At 38.0% G+C, this 23,576-nt stretch overlaps 1 protein-coding gene across 1 annotated transcript in view; it reads right to left on the bottom strand.

Moving 5' to 3' along the window:
* Positions 1 to 1,414: 1,414 nt before the first annotated feature.
* kitlga (kit ligand a) overlaps positions 1,415 to 23,576 on the bottom strand; it is a 35,462-nt gene continuing 13,300 nt past the window's right edge. Inside the window, exons 2-10 of the mRNA XM_053319215.1 lie at positions 13,111 to 13,221; positions 12,235 to 12,291; positions 11,691 to 11,843; positions 10,932 to 11,112; positions 7,267 to 7,323; positions 5,748 to 5,845; positions 5,429 to 5,538; positions 3,268 to 3,330; positions 1,415 to 3,155 (exon numbers count right to left, since the gene is read on the bottom strand). Coding sequence (XP_053175190.1) covers positions 3,300 to 3,330; positions 5,429 to 5,538; positions 5,748 to 5,845; positions 7,267 to 7,323; positions 10,932 to 11,112; positions 11,691 to 11,843; positions 12,235 to 12,291; positions 13,111 to 13,221 — 798 coding nt within the window. The 3' untranslated portion in view covers positions 1,415 to 3,155; positions 3,268 to 3,299. The remainder of the gene's footprint in view (positions 3,156 to 3,267; positions 3,331 to 5,428; positions 5,539 to 5,747; positions 5,846 to 7,266; positions 7,324 to 10,931; positions 11,113 to 11,690; positions 11,844 to 12,234; positions 12,292 to 13,110; positions 13,222 to 23,576) is intronic.

Here is a 23,576-nt window from a genome sequence, read left to right as displayed (position 1 = left end):
AGACAAGCGAAACCTAAAGATGATCGCAGAGAAAGTCTCAGGTCTAAACTGTCATAGATAGTACTGTATGTTCCAATATTGTTCAAAAATGCATTTTTGAATGGAAATATCTGCAGCTAAAAGCTTTAAAAACAATACTTTTCAACACCACTGATTTCAGATATTCAAACTAAAATGTATTGTTGCTGTGGGCTATATGAACACCAATGTGGTATACATCTTCTAACACAGACTCAGCTCTAAACCGCCATAAAAAATATGGCACAGGGAATATGTCACTATTAATAGAGTATTGTTCAAAAATGCATTTTTGAATGAATAAAATGATCTTGCAGTTCAACACAACAAACAATACTTTACCACACCAAAGAATTCCAGCTATTGATGCTGAAAGGTACTGTTGCTCTGAACTATATGAACACCAATGTGGTATACATTGTTTTTCAAACACAGATTCAATTTTGCACAATATACTCTCGTCTCCTATAAGAAAAAAATTCCCAACATATAGTCCCAAATACACATGAAACAAGAAGAGTTACCAGATGAACTGTTTCCTAAGGGTTACAAAGGCTAAAATGTAACGTGTGGACAGAAATGTCACAACCACTGCAGTTTGTTATTCTACCAATAAAGTTTTCACATACTGAAGCACCGCTTTTCCAGAAAACTGTCTTCCGAATTTTAACTGGGCACAGGTCAAGCCAGCTAAACTGCATGGTTTTGAGTTTATGTTAAAAAAAAAGATGTTGATTTTGATATCTGCTGGGTTATTGTGGTGAGATTTTCTAATCTGCCCTGTAATGATCTCCCCACTCTCTGTTGCCACACAGAAACAAAGACAGACTCAATCACACTAATCAAACAAGGCACAAAACCAAGGATGGACATGGTACAATGTAAGACCACAAACATGATAGAAATACTCAAGCTAGATACAGAAACAGATGTTTGTGTCGGGTCCTGTTCACACTCCTACCTCTTAGCTGATTGTCATTAGTAATGTTGATAATCATTCTAACACCTATAATTCATCAATTACCTACTTTGTGTTTTGGGAAAGGCTACGCGGGAGTCGACTCCTGCTTCGATGTTTTTAAACCTGTTGCCTTTCTTAAATCTGATATATATGATGTCACTGAAACAGGCAGCACCAACAGCTCCTAACTTGTCAGATCTGAGAGTACATAAAGGAAAGGAAGTAGGGAGAGGGGAGGGGAGGGGGGCATTGATCCTCATATGGTAAACACCTCACTGTCAACTATTTAGACTTGCATTCAAATAACCGATTTCTTGCCCTTCACTGGATCTTTGCATACCAAAAGAAAAACAACTCTAAAACTCACCAGATTTCTTTAAAAAAAAAAAAAAAAAAAAGATTTTTTGAAAGTTACACCACTGTGCTACAGCTCAGTATGTGAAGGAGATGACACTGCACTTCCTTTGACAGTGTATTATGGCGCAACTTTAAGGCAAAATTGATATTTAGGTCTGCATGGCGTTTCCATGTGGTGAGCTTTGTGGATTGTGAAGATATAACTAAGGTGCGTTGTCTGTAAAATATCATAAACAGTGGTACCTTCAGCGTTCTCTTAAGTCTCAATAAATGCACTAACTGGGTGTGTCAGGTAGTTTCTACCGTGGGTTTTACTGTGTGGGGTTTTTCATAATGCAAATACAGCACTGATACCAGATGAAGGCAAGTCAGGAATCAGATTAAACCTGGTGTGTGTGAACAGTCTAAGCTGGAGGGTTGGATTTGCGAGTACATTTTGTTTTTGAATGAACAGTCAAGAATTGATAGTTTATTATATTTTTAATATTTTTTTTTCAAAAATTACATAGAATTTGTATATTCAATCTTACTGTATGAGTTCTTCCTATTCTCCTTAAAAAAAACATGTTTATTTTTTTTCACCTTTTTTAAAAATTTTTAATTTTTTTTAATTTTATTTTATTGTATTTTTTAGAAATTTCGCAATTTAGTTTCTTTTCCTTTCATAGAGGAATGATCTCTATGATCTCAATGATCTCTCCTGTAACAGTTCCTGTCTTGCAAGCATAAAGGTGAGATAAGTAAAAAATAAAGGCAATGTTTAACTAATAATTACCATGGGAGGCCTATCTTTGTCTTACATGTGTCTGTCACTGACACACCTTTTGTAAAATTCCTGGATCCACAGAAGTCATCCCTGATACTCATTAACAGAATGTCATTGCAGGTTTTTAATGGTCTAAATGTAAGTTAGTCAAAGCAGCTTTGTATATATGTCTTTTTCTCTCCATGTAATCCATTCACACAGCTTAATCACCCCCGTCATATACTGTACACCAAATACAACAATATCAGACGCAGAAATGTCGCTTGTTCAGGAATGTGTTTTTTTGGGTTCATGATGTGTTAGTATACTGGTTGTTCTTTAAATGTGACCCATTAGCAAATTTAATCTTAACTGATCGCTAGAAACATTTTAATTGAATCAACAGCAGCAGCTCAGTGGCGCCACCAATAAATAAATACATCATACAGCCCCTTGGGCACATGATAAACAATGTGACTACACCTTGGAACTACAATGTTAAACATTATAGTCTTTGGGAAACCCCAGACTAAGAGGACACTGTATAGGTGTTACGAATGTGGTTAACATGAGGGTCACCGGAGGTAGTAATTCATGCCTCAGTTCATACAAGAGATAACCAGTGTCAGTCACTCTCTGCTTTGTTGTTTGAAGATGAACTGGTGGGCCCAAAAACACAGAAACAAAGACGCAGACTGTAGCAGTGTGCTAATGGGGAAGCAAAAAGTTGTCCCCAAAGAGTTCATGATGCAGCAGGTTCTGATGGATGATTCGCGGAAGCCAGAGAATCCAGAGGGGATTGCAGTAGGGGGGTTTCTCTCTCTGCTAAAATCTCACAGTCTTTTTCAAAAGCGTGGGTTTTTATAAGTCTTTATAAGAAAGGCAAGCTTTTATCCATACAGTAGCAGGCGTGGTTTAACCAGAAAAACTCTTGGTCATGGCAATTGTGAAGCCATCGTGTATCTGAAGAGCAGTCAAAAACAGGCCTTTCACCTCTGAGATCTCATTATGGAATTCAGCTTCATGTTTGTTTTTCATCACCTTTGGACACCAACAGGAGAACATAGTAGAGCCCTATGGGAGAAAAATGTAGGGAGAGGTTTTAGAGCTCAAGGCAAAGATTCAATCAAAACTGATTTCCTATTTGTCAGATTTAATTATGTCTGATTTAATGAAAAAATCTCACCAATTACGCTTGGACAACATCGAAGGGTTGCGTTACACTATTTCAATGACGTTCAACTTGTTTCTGGAATTAGACAGACAGAACAAATATTAGACATTGGCTAACAATACTTAAAAATGTCAGCAGGAACATCTGTTTCAGGGAGGTTGAAGAAGCTCTAACATGACATGTGATAACACGCAGGGGCAGGGTAGCTATTTTAAGAGTGTGGGGGGCTCCAGGGGTGGGACATGAGCGACAGCACCTCTACCTTCGGCCCCTGCTCTAGTCTCCACAACATGAAAATCAAAATGAAGCTCTCACATTACAAAAACGAGGTAGTCATAAAGTCTACAGAGGCAGGCTTTTTACTCCTGTATTTGTACCAAGTGAACCCATAATGAGGTACACAGTATATGATAACTTTTTTTTCTAAAGCTCTTATTATTATTTGTGGTAGGTTGTGAAGCAATAATTTTCTTCAACTTTGTGGTTTCACAAATTTTATGATTCTCATATTCAGGGTCTGCCAGGGGCCCCTAGGTGGTTATAGGCTTGTTTTTCCTCACCATACTGTGGTTATAACTGAGTTAAATGCTGGGCCTGGGACAGCCCTTTGCCAGCTCTTAAGGCAATTTTTACAAGGCAGTAGGGGTAATTGTGCTCTGAAAATAGTGTATTTCTTCTATCTATAGAGTTAACATAAAATGTTGTTTCTATTAACGCTATTTCTGATTCAGTTCATTTGGTTATTAAAGTTTATTGGCTATTTCAGATGTTTTTCACCTTTTATTTTCCAAAGTGGCCCCACTAGTGAAATCTTTAAGTCCTACCGTAAAGTCCATGAGAATAAATATGTGTTCTGAGTTTGAAATACCTCAGAAAAGTGTGTTGTTAACCACCCCGACAAATTTGAATGCTTAAAAAAATCATAAAAATGTATTAAATTAGGCTTCAAAGTTGTGTAAAAATCAGCCTCTTTCTCTGCTACCAAACTCTGTGGGCGTGCCCGCCGAGTTTGCTGAAACCCCGCCCCTTACCAAGTGTCATCTGTCAATCAAAGTCTACCAGAAACGTGGACGCTGCGTCTGAGAGCTTTCTGCAGCTAGCTCAGCAGCTAACTCGGTGGCTAACTCAGCTGCTAGCTCGATGGCTAACTCGGCTCCTAGCTCAGTGCCTAACTCAGCTAACTGGCTAACTGTAGACTGTATTGGTAGTAGTGCTAGATGTAGTAACAATAACTGGCCACTAGGCAGGTTAACCACTGAGGAGAGCCGACTCTCGGTCTTATATAGTAGGGAAGGGACCAAGGGTACTTGCTACGTCATGGAGTACCCATTTTTTGCAGGCTCAGAAAATCAGGAAAAATGAACGAGAGAGAAACAGTTTAAGGCTCTATCTCCAGAATTCAGCACTGTATAGTTATCAGCCTTTTCACATGTTTTCTGTAACCATTTTCCAACATGTATAATATGTTTAGAAGTAAGTCAATGAATTGACTTTACACGGACTTTAGGCAAAGAAAGCATCGGAGGTCAAATGTAGTGCACTGCTTCAGACCAAGCTGTTATCTTCAGTTCAGTGTCAAAACACGCCTATAAAAGCGCTGCATATTAGATTTAATACCACCTTATCATCAGATTACGACTCTGTGTCTCACTATGCTTCTGAAGTAAGTAATATACAGTGACCGCTGAGGTGACAGTGGCACATTCAGTCATCAGCGAGGAGCTCCGCTGTTAAAAAACTTGCGATTTTAGCAGTGACAATGGTGAGTATCCAATTTCTCTATATAAGGAAAGCTACACTGGAGGACTGTTAGGAACAAAACATCTTAGCTATTCATTTAATTATTAGTAAATAAACTGTGTATTATTAGCAGTTTCACACTTACAAATGTAATTTAAGCCTAATTTAAGTAATCTTTTAAATTATTGGGGTTTTAATATACTGTTTGCATTGAATTTTCATTGACAATCTAGTCTAAGGCAGTTTCAAAACTTCAGAGTAAGAACACATTCAGGTAAACACATGTTGAGGATGGTGATTTGTGCCTAAAACACACAGTTTATACTTTATGGCTGAACACCGTTTGTTCAGCCATAAAGCGTAGAGCTATTAATCAGTTTTAAGTGTGACAAAAAAAACAAAAACAAAAAAAACAATGCATGCTTCAACTCACTTTTCTGATATTTCAGCATCTAGTGGAGGTGCAGTCCCTTCTGTTCCTGTGAAGAGTCCAACTTCTCCAGGATTCTGTTGAAGATCCTCCTCATTCCTTCGTGACCGGACCTGTTTCAAGGGTAGGAAATCATTTTTAATAACAAGCCGAAATCGTCACAACTCAGATCAACACAGTCTGTGCAGCATATGTAGATAGTTGAAAGGCCATCACCGGTTGTCATAAATTCCACACAGTAAAACCATAACCTCTGACAATAAAATAGGAGTGCCACAGAATGTTAAAAAGCTTAGTTGCCAGGGGTCAAAGGTCAGCTCACCTTCCACACAAGCAGGAATACGAGGGCTAGGAGTGGAATGAACAGTAGGGAGAGAAGGCTTCGCTCCACCAACTCGGGCAGGAGCCTTTCTGCTTTATCTGGAACAAAAAAAAAAAGACAAAAACAAAAACATCATTTTATCTCCTCTGACTCTAATTATAATTTAAGACCACAGAAATATTTGCAACATCTGTTATTTCCAGATGTTAATGGATTTTACCTCAAAAGTTTTAACCTCAATCTCATGTTACCTTCATTATAGACAAGCATCTTCCTTTTAATGTCTGCAATTTACATCCTTATTAACCTTTTCTGAGTCGTGACCTATTGAGCAATCATGAGCTGACAATGTTCATTACAGACAATAATTAAAAATGTCTGCAAATGTTTGTTTTGCTTTAAAAAAAGAGTTTTTAGTCAACATCCTGCTTTTTGTGTTGCACAGTTAAGCGATTATATTCAGAGGTGCCATGGAAACCATATAATCTGTTGATTGTGAATATCAAATTTAACCAATGACTTAAAAGTAGAGTCAGTGATTCTTGAGTAGTTCAATATACTTTTAAAAATTCAATTCAGCTATCTCCTCACAGTCTGTTAGCTGTGTGTGATGTGTGTGCACTGAAAAACAAATTGTCTATACAAAGCATGAAATCTGTAAATGGGGGGGAAAAAACTATTCTAGCCATTAGCTTCAGGGGAGCATTCATGCTTGTGCACGAGATTGAGGGGTGGGGGAGGGGGGGGCATCAGAGCTTCTGAAGGAGCACAAATGGAGAGATGTATTGGTTTAGTTCAATATTTAAAATAAATAAATACAAATCTTTCTCCAGAATTACTCACTCTACCTTTAATCCAAGGTATTACATAAAAACAGAGCAAATACCTGACATGTGGGGGGGGGGGGGGGGGGGGGGGGGGGTTCAGTACCTTTTTTCTATTTTCCATTAAAAAAATCACCATGCTACGGCTATATAGGGATTTATGTCTATCAATATGTGAGCTCACTACAATATGTTACTGATTACTGTAACATTTCACGGCCTGGCAGCGTTTTTACATGAACCCAAAACAATTTAGCAAGTTTGTCACATTTCATTAGAGGCACTGACACAGTATATTGTTGTATACGCTTCTATAAAGACAAAGTTAGAAAATGCACACAATGTCCTCTCAGTTAAAAACCACATGACTGGAAGATCCAGTCATGGAAACAGAAACAGACTAACTTCAGAAAACGTAGAAGTCTGCAAGGCGGAGGAGAGAAAAGCCTTTTTTTTTTTCTTCTCAGCAGACAAGATAAGACATGAGACATTAGACATGATGTGGAATTTGCCCTGCAGAGTGTCATTAATCAAGTGACAGTTGCTCCGAGGAATTGGGCTGACTTTCTCTAAAATGTGGCAAAAAAAAAAAAAAAAACTGCACTGCTTTGACACACCAGCTGGACTGGTTTTTACAGTCTGATCAGAGTATTGACACTTGATTTCTCAGTAACAAGGAGATTTACAAAACTTACGTGTTTTGCAGCCGGGCAAATCACACTCTGTTGTGTCACTGTTGAATGTGGGTGATTCTGGGGAAGAAAAAAAAAGGAAAAAAAAGAGTTTGGGGTTACAACAGGAGGAAGCCAAAGAAAATAGGGGAGGGATAAAATGAAAAAAAAGAGTAAAAGGATGGAGTGTAACAGCCTCATGGTGAAAACATTTCATTGTCAGGTGCTAAAAAGTCGCCTCAACGCCGCCTTTTTTACCCTCTAACCCCTCCCCCTCTCACTCACACACACACACACACACACACACACACACACAAACACACACACAAAAAAGCTGATCTGACCACTCTGGCAAAGAAAAGCCAAGCGCTTGGGAAGATTGGAAGATTGCTCTGTAATCAACACGTATACAATCAGGTTTCGGCCCTTTTCTTCCTTTTCACATGCGCTACCTGGGGACATCTTCCCTCAGTCCTGTGACTCAGCCATGTCTCAATGGGCCGTCTAAAGCGACTGAGACTGTTTGGAGTTTTTTTTATCTCGCAAAGTTTCTTGTGAAGAAATAATGGTTCCTGGATTAAAAGCTTCTTGAAAACAGCCACCAGAGATCTGTCCTAAATAGAGCCTTCTTCACAATAGTCCAGTGAGGGTTTGTGGTGTTTTTTACAAGCAAAAGAGAGCTGGAATGTTTGAATCTGAAGAATGGCTCATAAAATGTGTGTGTGGGATGTGTGACCTACATTGTCAACTGCTGCCAATGTGTTGTGGAGTAAAAACCCTTAAAACATTTGAAGTCTTTGGTTAACCCAAATCGTAAAAGCACATTTTCTCACTTATCACTAGCTTTATCAAGCCATGTAGATAGCTTGGGAGCTGAGGTTTTTGAGACATCCAAGACAAAGATTTCACAACTGCCATCCCAATATGTTGGCAGTGTATGGACTATTTGATTGTGGTGTTAAAACCATTGGAAAATTGCTTTTGGGCAACTTAACAGCCAGATATCTGAGTAGAAATAATGTCTTTGTTACTCTGGATAATCCATAGACTTTAATGTTAACACATTTTGGGAGTTTTTGCCAAAGAACAGTGACACAATTTTATCACTGATACATATCCCAACCAAGGTTATTATAGTTTTGAAGTTTTCTTTAGTTTTTATTTTTATTTAGTTTTTCAATTTGCTTTTATTTCAGTTTAGTTTTAGTGAGTTTAACAAGTGATTTAGTAGTTTTAGTTTAGTTTTATTTTGAAGGAATTGACTAGTTTCAGTTTAGTTTTAGTTAGTTTGAGAAGTGATTTAGTAGTTTCAGTTTAGTTTTTATTTAGTTTTAGTCTTAGTTTTAGTTTTTCAGGTATTAAGAGAAAGTCTTGACTTGTAGAAGCTGAAAAGGATGAAAGAATATGTGAAACCAAATATGGTTTATCATCAAGTCCTTTTTAATTTCATTCTTTAACCACGGGGGCTGCAGGACAGGAAGTCATCGAGGGAGAAAACAAAGCTGAATTTATCTGCAGTTCAGTTTGAGTTAGTTTTACATTGTTCATTGTAGTTTTTATTTAGTTTTCAGTTTTATTTAATTGTAGTTTTTATTTTGATTTCAGTTAACTAACTTATTTTTTCATTGCTAGTTTTACTTTAGTCTTAGTTTTTTAACTATAATAACCCTGATCCCAACACATGAAACCAAAACTGTCTGCATGGTTAGACACATCTAGAGGTAAGTGAAAGAATATGTGATTTTATGTGACTCTGGGGGGGGGGGGGGGGGCTTTCCTCACTACTCTCACTGCTCTACAGTACAATTACAGCTTCTGCTCCTCTGACCGTGAAAAAAAAACAACTTTGAGCAAAAGTTCTCAGGATTATCTATGACTAAAAAAAACCAAACAAACACACAACTCACACGCAGAATGTCTGGTTGGCAGCCATTCAGGTGATCTTATCTACATCCTATCAGCATCATGGGTCAGCTTCATCATTCCTAAGTGATCTGAACTGTGAAACTGAAACTGACAAACTCGCTTTGTAACATAAGCAGTTGACCGATGTGCAGTCACGACCTTTTTATTTTAACAGGAAACAATTGTGATACTGTAATGACGCCTTTGTGGGTTGTTCATGAGCAGGGAGAATCTTACTGTAGTACTTTCACAAAACCACAGTGTTGCTGCACATTACTTGTCAAACATTGGTGCTAACTTTTACCATTCCTGCATGAAAAGACAAATCCAAAATCCAAAAAGTGTGAAATGTTAACAGTCTCAGAAACATCAGCGTTGTGCAGAGAAAAGCTGGATTGACTGTTAGATCTTTTCGCCACTCTTCGCTATTTTATTGCATTTTCCTTTGGCTTAACACATCACACTACCAGATGGGGACGAACATGAGTGTGTTGCAGCGTGCAGATCATTGTGGGAATGTAGCAGTTCAGTGATTTAACAACAATGTGTGGAGGTTAACAGCTGAGATATGTCAGCTCAAAAAATAGCTTGTTAAGAGAAATAACTGCTGTGTCTTTATTTTTACTCTGAGTATATATATATATATATATGTGTGTGTGTTTTTGGCTTCATGAGCTCGGGCCAATGTTGTCACTCACATTTGCTTAAAGAAAACAGACTTCTACACAGTTCACTGATGATTTGAGAAAACTAATGGCAAGCAAATATATACAGGGAACAAAAACATAACGAAAACACGACTTGCAGGTTTTATAGCAGGAAAAGTTGAGGGAAGTTGCTGTAATATGGCAAGCAGCAGTGAAATATTTAGGTAATGGAAATAATCAGACAAACGCCACAGACTCAATTCCTATTTTCACCTACAATTAATAGTGGCGCCAGCAACAAAAAAAAAAAAAAGTACAAGCATTCTCACGCCAGGCTGCAGTCACCAATATCCCAGCATGAAAAATACATTACTAATGGCGCTTTTCCACTCCACAGTTCCAGCACTACTCGACTCGACTCGACTCCGTTCCAGGAACGACCTTTTCCATTACAAAAGGGACCTACTCAACGTGGGCGGGGTCGTCATAGCAACGCCCCGCGAAACTGCCGTGACACATAAACAATGGAGGACATGGAGGCAATGGTGTACTTGCTGCTGTATGTGGCTTTCTGTCACACACAAAGCAACAAAATTGAGGCGTATGACTGTAACACTGTTGCCGGTATTTAAAAAGGCTGGGTTTGATTCTTGTGTGGGACGGCTCATGACTCTTCCAGCGACAACTCTTCTGACCAATCAGTGGCCGGCAGTCTGTTGACGTCACATTTAGTATCGGCTCGGCTCGCTTGGAACCTCAGCAGAGCAGGTACTAAAAAAGTAGCAGGTACCAGGTACTATCCCTAGTGGAAACGCAAAAAAACCAGAGTTGAGTCGAGTCGAGTCGTGCTGGAACTGTGTAGTGGAAAAGCGCCATAAAACCATAAATGTAAGAGTTATGCACTGTAGGGCTGCAACTAATGATTATTTTCATATTACTTGTTTTGTCTGACCAACAGTCCAAAACAGACAGGAAGAAGTACCAAATATATATAATTTATTTTGGTAAATTAAATTAATTACTCAATCAATTAATCAACTTAATCATTATCCTGACAATTAACGGCCATCAAAATGCCATGCTGACAAACAATTCACTTCAGGCCTCATTGAAATATCACATATAATCAATATTCACCTTTAAAAGATGTTTCTGTTTTTACTGTGAATGGTGTGGTGGGACATGGTGGAGGATCACAGTCATCCGAATCTTCTCTATGCTGTGCAGTTATAAGGAAGTCTTTAACAAAGTCAAAGTATCGCGATGTCTGCCACCTCTCTTCCCTGTAGTGGCACTCAAAATCGTACATGATCGGCTCCTGCAAATACAAAAATTTAAAAAGTTACAAACACAATATTAATATTCACAAATTCAAGGTTTGCTCATTGATCGCTGTCAACCAATATATATCACCTTCCTGCATAGCTAGCCCACAACCCAGCTATAATAATTAAAAACTGTGTCACAAAGTGGCCCAAAGTGTGGATGGACTCTGTGAGTTGACTCAGAATTAACTTGTAATCAAGCTTGCAGGTTGACCAGAAAGTTACAGGATGTTACTTGTCCAACCTGCATGACAAGAAATCAGTTATCACGAACATGCTAGTTTTAAATGAGGTGAAAAGAAAGATGTTAAATCTGATTATCTATTTGATAAACATTCCAATACTTGAAGTGGCTGACTCATATAATGTCAAGGCTTCAACCTGGTGTTTCACAAACATTTTTGGACAGGTAATGTGCTAGCTAAGAATAAAATCTGCAGTTTTTGTAGTTTGAACAACACTGCTGTAATGACTGAATGAAGATACAGTGTGCAGAAGTTTTCCTTAACAGTGAGGATTATATATTGAACACATTCACTGCGTTGATGTTACAGCCAAAAGATGAACTTACCACAGACTCCATGTTGATCCGTAGTTCTTGGAGCATTTGGATGAATATGCTAATATCTTTTCTGTTGGATGAAATGTTTCCAAACTTATGTGCTAATTCTTGTAAACTCTCCTCCAAGTAGAAGACATTTAATTTGACCCAACACATCCCACCCTAGGAAAAAAAAAGAGCAGACATATACAGTATATAATGTCACAAAGAAAGCTCTCAATACAATACAGATCTCCACATAAGGCTACATATCCTCCCAGTTACTTTCACAGATGAGACAATATTTACACTGTACAATACTACGAGGTCAGCCAAAGTTTGGTGTGAGTATGAGTAAAGTTTGTGTCAGTGTGAGTAATGCTAAGTACATAGCTGGTTTAAAATTGAATAGGTGGATGTGTATATATTCAAAATTTCACACAAATGTCGACATTAGATTTGGCCCCAAGCCAACATATGAATAGACTGATAATTACAATCAGTCCATGTTATCATCCCCACACCATTTACTGAGATATATTATATATTATATTATATTATCATATTAACTTACCTCCTCTTTTGGAATGTAATGTACAGGAATTTTGTAATCTTTAGGAATATTTTGTCTCTGTAAAAAGAAAAAAATAATGTAATTCAATTAAATTGCAAAAGAAAATTACAGTCAAATCCTAAAAAAAAAGTAGCAATGCAATATATAAACTTCAATTTGATAAAAAAAAAAAAAAAAAAAAAAAACCTGCAAGAACATGGATAAAAAAGCCAACGTTTATTCTTTGTCGACACAGAATAACACTTTCATTTGGTGTGTGAAATGCATAATCTCGCAATGGCTCCTATTTTCAGGTGACAATACACTAAATAAAACATACTTATGAATATTATATTCCATTTCTGCCATGTCCATTCTGCTGCTAGATGTTTACCTGAGCAAGCTGCTGTCAGTAATGGACTGTGATTGCTGCCCCCCCCCCTTCCCCCCCTCCCACCCCACCCCCACAGCACTTTAACTGGACAAAAGAGTAATTTTCAGCGGCAGACTTCTGTCGCTGTCATTCTCATCAGACAGGTTGAGGAGGTCCTATACCCCCAGGGCCATCCAGCTTTATAACTCCACACTGTAGGAGAGCGATGACTGACTTTTTCTTCTTTTTTGGACTGACTGACTCTACGACCTGACTGAAAATAGCCTTAATAAAGTATTTATCTATCTATCTATTTATCTATCTTTAAGTTGAAACAAAACAAAACAAAGGTCCCTGGTCCTCAGTATTACATTTAACATTAGAAATAGCCTCTAAAATAAACAGTATATTCAAGAATGACAGTTACTCATTATATAGTAAAGTGATAGTCCACATGAGTATGATGACTGGACCTTTAACTTAATATTTTTTGAATTAACATTTAATAGCAGTGTTGTTCTTACCAAAACAGAGAGTCTAGAGATGTCATCTGTTACTGGGTTGACGTCAAATTTACTTGAATGTACCCCAAACGTGATGAACAGTAGTAAATGGACACAGACGCGTATCCAAATCTGCAGGTCAAAACAAGATTTTTTGGACAATTAGTCACAGCTCCAACTACTACACATCACAATTAAAACAACATATGAAATTATTATTATACTTTTCAATCTGTAGACAACAATGAGAGAGGTTTCTGGTGAAGATGCATCAACGTATTTCACAAAGAGGCACAGTATCGAAACACCTGTGAATGGTTTTGACAGACAGTTCCAGGTCACGTCCATCTGACTATAAAATGAACCTCAAGCCTGGGCAGAAGTCTAATTGGACATGATGGAACCAATCAGAGTACTTAAGACATGATCTCAATTGAGCAACACATGCTGTATATGGTTGATTAAATGTTGCTTTATTGGGTTAAGAGACTTGACTGCTACATAAAGAAGGCCTGTGGCATTTTCCTGTTTACTCTCATTGTGAATATCCTTGAGGTCTAACAAAAGTGTTCAGTGCATTTCCGTTCCTTAAGCTATTTACCAAGACATTTTTTTTCAAGTATTTTAAATCCTGCAGTGCACGAGGCGGTCACCCTTTACTGGCTTTGTTGGTGCATTGCATCGTTTCTTGGCATATTCCAGCCACCTACATACAGATCGTTGAAATATTGGGAAACCATTGGCAAGACTGTATATTGCGTCACCCATGTGCTTGTGGGTGAAAAAACAAGAAGCTCCATAGCATTACTAGAGGTCAGGAATCCTTGTGGTACCTTCAAGGACATAAAGACACTATTGGAAACTTTAAACTCCCGTATTGTTGAAGTGGACACTGTGAAAGTTTTAGATCTGCCAATAAAGAGATAGATGACTGTCAAGAACTGTTACCAAATTCAGAAAACATTAATCATCAATCATTTCAATCTGTGCTTTCCCTGCTGGAACATGTCAAAACTATTTCTTTGGAAAAGGCGTTTATTGTTTTAATTAGAAACAATCAGAATTGGCTGAGAACTTGATTTATAGACTGATCTGACTTGTATTGGATCCTTTGAGTTTGGGGTTGGTAGCCTAGTCTAAAGTGACTTAGATGCTTATTTTTAGTGTAAGTTCATTCAGTTTGGGTAAAATCATCTTAATTGAGGACATATGGAGCATATGAATGAATGAATACAATGCTAATAAGATACATTTCAATATAGTATAAGAAAATGGTGAATGAATGAATGACTGAATACACTATGTATATGTGAGTTTCTTTTTCCATACAAATACAATAATTTTCTTTAATCTTTCACCATGCAAATGTTTTCTTGAACTAAAGTCAAGTTGGCAGCTTTTGCCGTTTCATTACTCAGGCCAAACATTGAGCTTCCCTTGAATTCAGTTGTGAAATTGGCTCTCAGACAACGTTTAGTGCAGTGAGGAGGATTCATTTTGCACAGCAGACTGTCAAGTTGGATGATGATGGATGAATAGATGATGCTGTGACTCAAAAAGTAACTCATCCAAAAGTATCACATGCCATTACACATATTTATATTTCTGTTCATTTGATTGACATTCAACAACAATTATATTATTATCATCTACATGTCAGAATTTGTACGTGCAACATCTAGTAACCTGGAGCATTTTGTTCCAGCACCAACACCAACACCCTTTGTCTTGCTTAAAGCATTGCTAAGTGACAGATGATGCATTGAGTTGACTATAACTCATCAGTAATTCAACAGAATTACTCCCCATTTTCTTTGTCTTGTACACACGGGTGAGGACATACATGGACAAGCATGACGGCAGCCTGCTGACAGTTTCACACTTCTTTTTTTTTAATTGGGTTTCAATGACAACTGGTAAGAGTAATGGGCCCCAACCAATGCAATGCACCAACAAAATGAAGTGAAGAAGACAGTTAATGACTACTATAAACAATGGAGAACGACATGTTTTCATGAGAACATGCACTCAATTAATTTTGGGTTGAAACATTGGATATAAACATAACTTTTATTTATTTACAAGGCAACTCCAGATGGTACAGGTGCCTTTAGTAAACAAGGATCTGTCTTACTATTGTTGACAGTTCTTTCCCATGGCCTGATTATTTCACTGCCTAATGGAGTCGCATTGGCTTACATTAACAGTTGCCATTCATTTGGCTGACCTCCTACCGTTTCTCTGTGCCAGTCTGACCATATTATACAATGAGCCTGCAATTCTCTCTCTTAATGGGGATTAGGGTCAGTCGGAGCCCAACCAAAACAATTTAGCAACCTTGAAAGTGAACCTCCTTATTAGTGAAAATAAAAAAAAGCTTTTGAGTGTTTCACAAATAGGACTCACAGAGAGAGAGGGTTAAAAGAAATCATGGTGAGCTGAGCCATGTCTAATCCTCACGCAGTATAACAGGATTTCTGATGAAAGTTTATTCATGACAATAAGTTGTTGCATCTCATTCACACATTTACACACATTCATACTTCTGTCCTGTAGATTTTTCTCTGCCAGTTTGAGGGTTCAGATCAATCATTTTTGAAATCTTCCAAGGCAGAATCTACCACCCACGTTCCTCCTGTTACTATATATTTGTCTAACGGAGCCACAACAGGAAGAGAATAGAACAATGATCTATCAACAGCAGGAAAGGCCAAAGGAAAAGCATCATGTACAATGCAGATGGAACGTAATTCAATCCCTCCTTGCTTCTACTGCTTACCAAAGCTAATTGTATTTAAATGGTAAACATGGATAATGCAAGAAATGTTTTAGAAGGCACTAACATAAGACAAATGTGTGTGTGACCTCTTGTAATTCATCAGTTATGCTAGATAGTAAAAGTGAAATCAGAATCGCCCCAGATACAACAGTACAGTACATAAGGTCAGGGGTTTTGCAAGTTGTCATGTTACAATCTGTTTTACTTCATGTTAGCAAACACACACAACCCCCCCCCCCCCCACCCGCCCCCCCAAAATAAAACCTAAATCAATAGAATCTACTCAGCCTGTTCTAGGCGGGAACGTTGAGCCATTATTCTGCTTTGTAGTTTTCTATAAAAGCTACGAACATGCAACATGGTAATAGGTGGAAACTGTTGTTCTGCCATTAAGCCAGCAGCAGAGACAGTCACATTGCCAGATTGCCATTAGGTGTAAAAGAGATCACACACATTAGACACCCATCTGTTTTATATGGCACACCTCTGATTCTGAAGTGCGTCAGTGCATGCTATCTAAAACAACGCATGAGGGTAGGGCTGGGCGATTATGGCAAAAATCTAAATCCCGATTAATTGAACTTTTAATCTCGATTACGATTAATGAACGATTATCTCCACCCTTGATGAACAATGATGTATTTTCACAGTTTCTTTAGTTTTGTATTTTACACTGCTGCCCTCACACATGAGTATCTTTAGGGAGTGACTATAAAGATGTATTAAGGTGTGGCTAAGCTGTGGTTAATGTCTAGTTTACTTGATTAGAACTATGTAAAGATCATGGTTTGGGTTAAAATGATCAATGGAGACAAGTTTTCAAATTCCTTGTTGTCATGGCAACAGTGAACACCACGTTTAATTGACATGAGCAAGATTAAGTCGATTAGAGTTTCTAGAAGTCGGTTTCGATTATTTTTAAACCAGTTTTAGTTTAGTTTGCTTTAGTGTAAAAAAAGCAAAGCTGGTATAATGAGGGGTCTTCTTTATAGCAATATTGCTGCATATCTTTCTAAAAGGAGCTACGTGACAGACTGCGTGTCATATCAAACCTCTGCCAACATCAATAGTCATGGTATAACGTCAGCTTGCATGCATGGTTACACACCTGTACTGACTGAATGAGAAAAGGCAAGCCTATTAGCCTCGTCTGCTCTGAGCTATCATATGGTTTCCTGGCTGCTTCTTATTTACTACTTAAGCAGGAACTGTGCTATGTCAAAATGAATGATATAGTGAAGGTTGATTCAGATGCACGTAAGCCTTTTACAGACAGTGTGGTTTTGCCATGTGATCTGACTTTCATTCTGAAACACATATCTGCCACCGGCACTGTATTTTATGTCTCAGTTCAGCAGGTCCAAATCTTTGTTTTTGTTTAAAAAAAAAAAAAAAAGGATTTTAAAATGTTCAAGTTGGAACAGAGCACCATGGCTGACCATTTTAGTTATTCAGTGTATCTGCTTTCAATGCATGGGACTGTCAGTCAACACTTACACTGACGCTGCCCTGCTTTACTCTTCTAAAGTTTGTTTAAAGGATGATGAGGGCGTGAATAGGTGGTGGCTGCCAAAAGCCTCATGTCAAACAACTATCAGTTAATGAAGTGACACACATTGTAGTGAATGATATGCCACACTATATCCAAATGTGAAGAGTGAAATGCTAAATGCCAGTAAAAAAGACAATCAAGCAATCAATCAATCAACCAATCAAACTGTATTTATATAGCACCTTTCATACTGGTTAATGAAATACTTCTGTCATCTTGAAACAAAGCTGAGGAAGAGCTGTCTATCAGAAAACATGGTCTATCATGTCAGCACCACCTCTCCTAAAGCTGATTCATTTACTGTTACCCTTGCTGTAACATTACACATGTCAGTCCCACATCATGAGACATTTGTCTTTTATATCAATTCATTTAATTTCGATGCAAAATGTTCAATACAACCACATGCAAACATTTATAGACCAGCAAGGATGTTTGACCACACATGTGCATTCAATATGTATAATAAAACCAGTTAGGGGGTTAAAATGTTCTGCACACATCTGCTATCTATTGAAATGTGGGCAGCCATTACTGACTAGTACAGCTAATAGTTGCCATTCACCATCATTTGCTATTACTATTCTTTTAAAACTCTTGGTCATCCTTGTGGCTTTTTTTGTGAGAGCTTGTGGGGCAAAGTAAACACAGCAATGCACAAATCAGGATGTGATGTGTGAGTGATGACAGTAAGGGGCGTGAATCTTTGGGAATCTCATGATTCACTTCCAATTCTTGGGGGGTCCGATTTGATTCAGGATGGATTGTTGATTGAAAACTGATTATTGATTAAATGAACTTGAAAAGGGGTCCAGTTAAAGGTCTCTTGCTCCAGTTTACACATAACTGCCAAATGAGATAAATGGTTTGCAGCCTTTAAATTTTAAGAAGTTAACTATATTAATTATTTAATTAATTTGAAAGCATGTTACAGTCTTCTGCCTGTACGAGAAAAATAAAATGAGGTGAGGCAGAGTGCTTTGCTGTGTCTCCTGTAGTGTTTAGCAGCTTTATAACTGTTGAAAGCCACTGTTGTCCAAGATGTTGACCACAGAGTTATTTTCTTCACCTCAAGAGTTGCTTTAAGTTATTTAATGCTGCAGTACATGTTGGTCAGCCAATCTCGTTTTTTTACTGCTGCTCCAAACCACTAATGTTAGTCTCTGAGTGACAGTGTAGAAAGTTTATAATATACTTCACTTTTATCTCACAAAAGTAATTATTTTGTCATTAAATTTAAAAAATGCTTGCCTTTTTTGAAGATGAACTAAAACTTGCCCTTGCAGTTGAGTTCCACCTTTTTCATTCAGTCGTATGAGGAGACTCGTAGAAACTGAGATCGTTACGTGAATTTATGTTTTCACCCAGCCGAGATGACTCTGCCAGGTGAAAGGTACTTATGGTAGAGAAGCCACAAGTACAGATGGCAGGTTGGAGGTTCAAATCTCAGCGGGGCTGCACAAGTTGGGACGTGGCTTTGTGAAATACTTGTGAACAGTTTTTCATTAAATTTGATGGGCAGATGGACCTTGGGGAACAGAATGTGGTCCAGATCTGATGTTTCTGCCTTTATTTGTGCAGCACTGGTAAAGGTTTGCGGTCTATAAGGAGCCAGCGCCTTGTAGTTTTAAACCTGTGAAAGGCCTTACTTTTATGAACAGTCCTTTTCTGGGTACTGTTAATTTAAGCATTAAAACAAGACAGGATGTAACAGTTTCTTTTATTGACTCAGTCATTTGTTATGTAATTGGTGATGGCTAAAGGTTATGTTTAAAAAGTCATTATGGAAGAATAAGAATCCCAGATCTGGATCAGCACCAAAGTATAGCCTAATTAATTAATTATTTGCTCCAGGTTTTATGGAAATTCATTTTTATGTTCCTGAGATGCTGAAAAAAAACTCTGTGGTGTGTTTGATGTGTCGAAGTCCTTGGTGTTTGCTTGCCAGAGGTTCAAGAGCAACCCCTTCCAGGGTTTCACACAGAAGAGTCAAAGGCTTGTGCTGACACAGCACTTCCTTGCAAACCTTTGGCTATCACAGCATTGATCTGTCCAAACCACTGCTGTTCGATTTTGTAAAACTTTCTCCTGCCATGTAAAACACTGTGATGTTCTCATGCTGCTATGCTACCATGCTCTAATCTGCAGCTCTGTTGTCTTCTAAGACTTCTGTGGTTAAATTATGACTAACCCTTCCACATTTATACTTAATGTTGATGGAATAATAAGACTGCATGTGAAACATATTTAAGAGGCAGCACAATGGCATGCAAGGAGTCAGTGGAAGTACTGGACACAACTTGAGTCGTGTTTGCTGAAAGTGGAGCAAGCTGCTGTTAAGAGGTATCTGCTGAAGTTGGAAAAGGTTTCAAGAGTGACAAATTTGCAGTTATTACAAAGCACTTGGATTCCTCTTCATGAACACAGAGAGGCAGAGATAAAAAAAAGGGTCAGAGGAAAAAAAACTAAAACAAATTTCTAAATATGCCAGATCAATCTGTGGGTTTTGTTAGCTAGCGTCAGCTAATACTAAATAATACTAATACCAGCTAATACCTTGCTATGTTTAGTCATTTAATTGGCTGTTTGTGGCAAATTATAGCTGACTACAAAACTGACTACAAAATTGTACATGCGTAAAACGATTACTTTACATTTACTACAGTCTGAACACATTTTTATGGCCCATTGGAAGGTTTTACTGTGAAGCAGCCCAGGCATGAAGGTTAGGGCATGTTCCAACTCACTGGTCCTTTAAACATCTAAATATGGACAATTTTTGTCATGGCATGGCTTCAATTTATATTTTAAGAGGGTAGTATTTTAGAAGGAGCAGCCATAGTGAGATGAAGAGCTTGGCAGGCCGCCTACAACTAAGGTTATCCCAACCTTATGAAACTTCCATGAGAGGATTCCTATCCAGTGAATAAGCTACATGTGAAGCTGTACTACTATGTACTACCACAATAAAAGCACATGTTTCTAGGACATAAGAAGCACATTACTAGATACTGAAAACTCAAACGATGCTGCATGGTTTGAGGGGATTTTACTGCTACTAAAATGTGTCTCCAGTGAAATTCATCGCACCAGAAATGGCTCCCACTTCTGAATGTCACGTTCTGTGTGAATGTATACAAATGTTTTTATTTCAAATCCCAGGCTATGGAGATAACATGATAGCTTGTTTGTGTGAGATATTCCTCTAATCATCATTTGTTGTATTTGAGTTCATCAAAGTGCAGCTATGCTTGTAATGGGTGGCTTCCATGTGTAAATGCTGTGCAGGGTATTGGTAAGAAAAACAATGTGTCCATGGCAACAACATACTATGCAAAAAGCAACAATTGTAAGAAAATATGCATCGCTAACATGCATGGGATTAGAAAATAAAGACAACACCCGAAACACCCCTAGAGTTTAGCTTTGTGTTCATAGTGTTACAACAACATTTACATATAATAAATATCGGTATGTTTAATATATTTGCTGCTTTTTTGTTATGAAACCAATTCATGTCAGAGTTTTTGGCTCTGTCTGATGTTTTTGAGTGTTTGATCTCTTGACACTCAGAGACAATGTAAATGTCTAATTTTTTTGGCTGCACATTACTTAGTTAGTTACTTAATTAGAGATGCATCTTCTTCAGTTGTGTTTTATTAAAATCAGAGTAATCTATTACTGCAAATGCTGAAAAAGTGTAACTTTGATCTGTCTTCTCTATGAATGTGGTTCTGTTGTTAGTGTCTCTCCATCATGACTCAACCATGTATTGCAATAAATGTATTGGTGCGGGTTAAACAATGTTACATAATCCTTTGATTATACCAGGATACAGGCTGGAACAGTGATTACTATCTTATCGTTTTATTTTAACCATCAAATACATGGAAAAACATCTTAATGTAAATTAAATAAAGCCCAGCATAAAAACAAACCAATCTTGTTTCTGCAAGTTCCAGAAATGCCCATGGTCTCCCAACACGTAACCCAGGCCAAACATATCAATAAACAACAAGGCTTCAGTGAGAAAAAAGAGATGGCTTCAACAGTTTGAAAGTTGCAGAGAGTTTGACACTCTCTAAGTGACCTTGTGAGGCTGAAGTCACGGCTGCTCTAACAGGGAATGCAGTAATTTCCCATGTTGAAATTGGTCCCCATTTTTATCTGGAGCACTGAAAGCTACACTGTGGCTGTGTCCTAAATAAAGCAAATCAACCACTTATATTCCTGCAGTGGTAGAACCAACTGATACCAAACCAAAAGAGCTGAACGGTCAGGCGCAAACCCTCATAACTGAAGCCCTCTTGTTCATCATTGTCAGGTGCATTATGGCTCTCGAGGCCTGCAAGCCTGCTCTACCTCATCATACTGACTCTGAGGATGATTAACCCTGTCTCATTTTCCACCACCACTTTGAACCTGAGGTATCATTAGCTGAACAGGCACTCCAGATCGTCGGCCTTGTGGCCTTCTTAACCATATAATCTCATAAAAGCGGAACACAGGACCTTGCATGACATTAGTCCTCCATAGCAACATGCGGCCTGTTTTCTCAGACAGATGGGTATTTTATCCTAATCTTTTTCCAAGATCATTGTTTTGAATTTTGCCATGTGATATTGGTCCCCATGTTTCATAATGAGGATTAAAATGGGGCAGATTATAAAGGCTGTGCAAAGAATACACCAGGCTGCTGCTGTTGTTGTCCACATGTTAGAGTTGATCCAGGTGGCTAAGGTTTTATTTAGAGGACTGTTTCTGTGGGGATGTTCCTGAATTAAAATAATAATACCAAATCATTACTCTGCATTATGTGAATGGATTGGGAAAGAAACCCCCCTCCGTCCCCTCCTCCCCATCCTTCTCTGTTCCCAGCCACAAAATTTGTTGTTTATACTTTGGCTGATGTTTATACTGGTCAGCGCTTTGTACATGGTGCCAACATTTTCTTGTATTTCATGCTGTTTACTGGCAAAGTTCATGTTTCTCTCCAACACTACACTGTAAAGAATCACCATGTCACAGACAATCAGGGAGGACCTTAGACACATTCACACGTCAATAATAACATCTCTATGGGAAAAATAGAGATGCCTCAAATCTAAGGAAGCAGTTTTGGAGCAATAAAAGCCATAAAGATAGTGTGTTTAGTCTGAAATTAGTCAAACATTAACATGAGCAACCGTTATCATCAAATCCACTACCTTGATTAAATAGGATTAAGCTTCACTTTTATTTACAGACTATCAAATGGTACACAGAAGAGGTCCTGGCACCAAACATAGAACGTATACTTAATCCTTAACTAGAGTGCACACATCAAATAAGCATCTAAGAAAATGTAGCCGGCTTTTGCTGCTGTCTACTGAGGTGTGCTTATCAGCTGCTACACAAATACACTTTTGAGTTGGATTGAATCTAAATGGCTGTGCAAACGCTTGTAAGGCATGTGTGTCTGACAAGTGATGGGTAGTTCTTTGCAGGCAGGACTGTTGCACTCTTCAGTATTGTCTTTGATGAACGTGAGAACGTAAGACAGAGGATGTGTGTGGACATGAAGAGTAATAAAGGAGTTAAGACAACAATCATCCAGTCTTCAAGCAGGTTGTGAGGTTTTGAGGAATATTTCTTTCTGGTCATCATGGTTGCCACTAACTCATAGAAAGAGATGCATCAATGTAGCTTTTCATCTCCAGATACTAATACAGAGATCTAAATTCAGGGTATCCACTGATACCAAGCACCAATTTAATTTCATTGCATGCTTTTTGCCAAACTGAGAATCTGCAAAACAGCTTTCTGACCACATTATAGGATACTTTAAATAAGACAATAATATGCACCAGGGATTGCTGTAGCGCTTAAGTCAAGTCACTTTCACTGTTAACAAATGCATGCAACATATAGCAGACAGTCAATATTGACAAAGGATCTATATTTAAAATGGATCCGGCCTTATTAGCATATTGCTACATGTTTGTAAAATAGGTGAGCAAATAGAAAGTGAACAAAAAGAAAAGCATGCATTTCCTCTTTCCTTCTTTCTGATAAGACTCTCTAATGGGTTTATTTAACAACACATAAAATGACCTCAAATGGGAAGATGACCTCCACTGGTATCTCTGACCTTTGTGTAAAGCTATGCAGACACTC

The sequence above is a fragment of the Scomber japonicus genome, chromosome 5, assembly GCF_027409825.1.
Source record: "Scomber japonicus isolate fScoJap1 chromosome 5, fScoJap1.pri, whole genome shotgun sequence".
NCBI classification, from domain to species: domain Eukaryota; kingdom Metazoa; phylum Chordata; class Actinopteri; order Scombriformes; family Scombridae; genus Scomber; species Scomber japonicus.
Note: the sequence above shows the minus strand (reverse complement) of the source record. Positions and strands in the feature narration are given on the sequence as shown.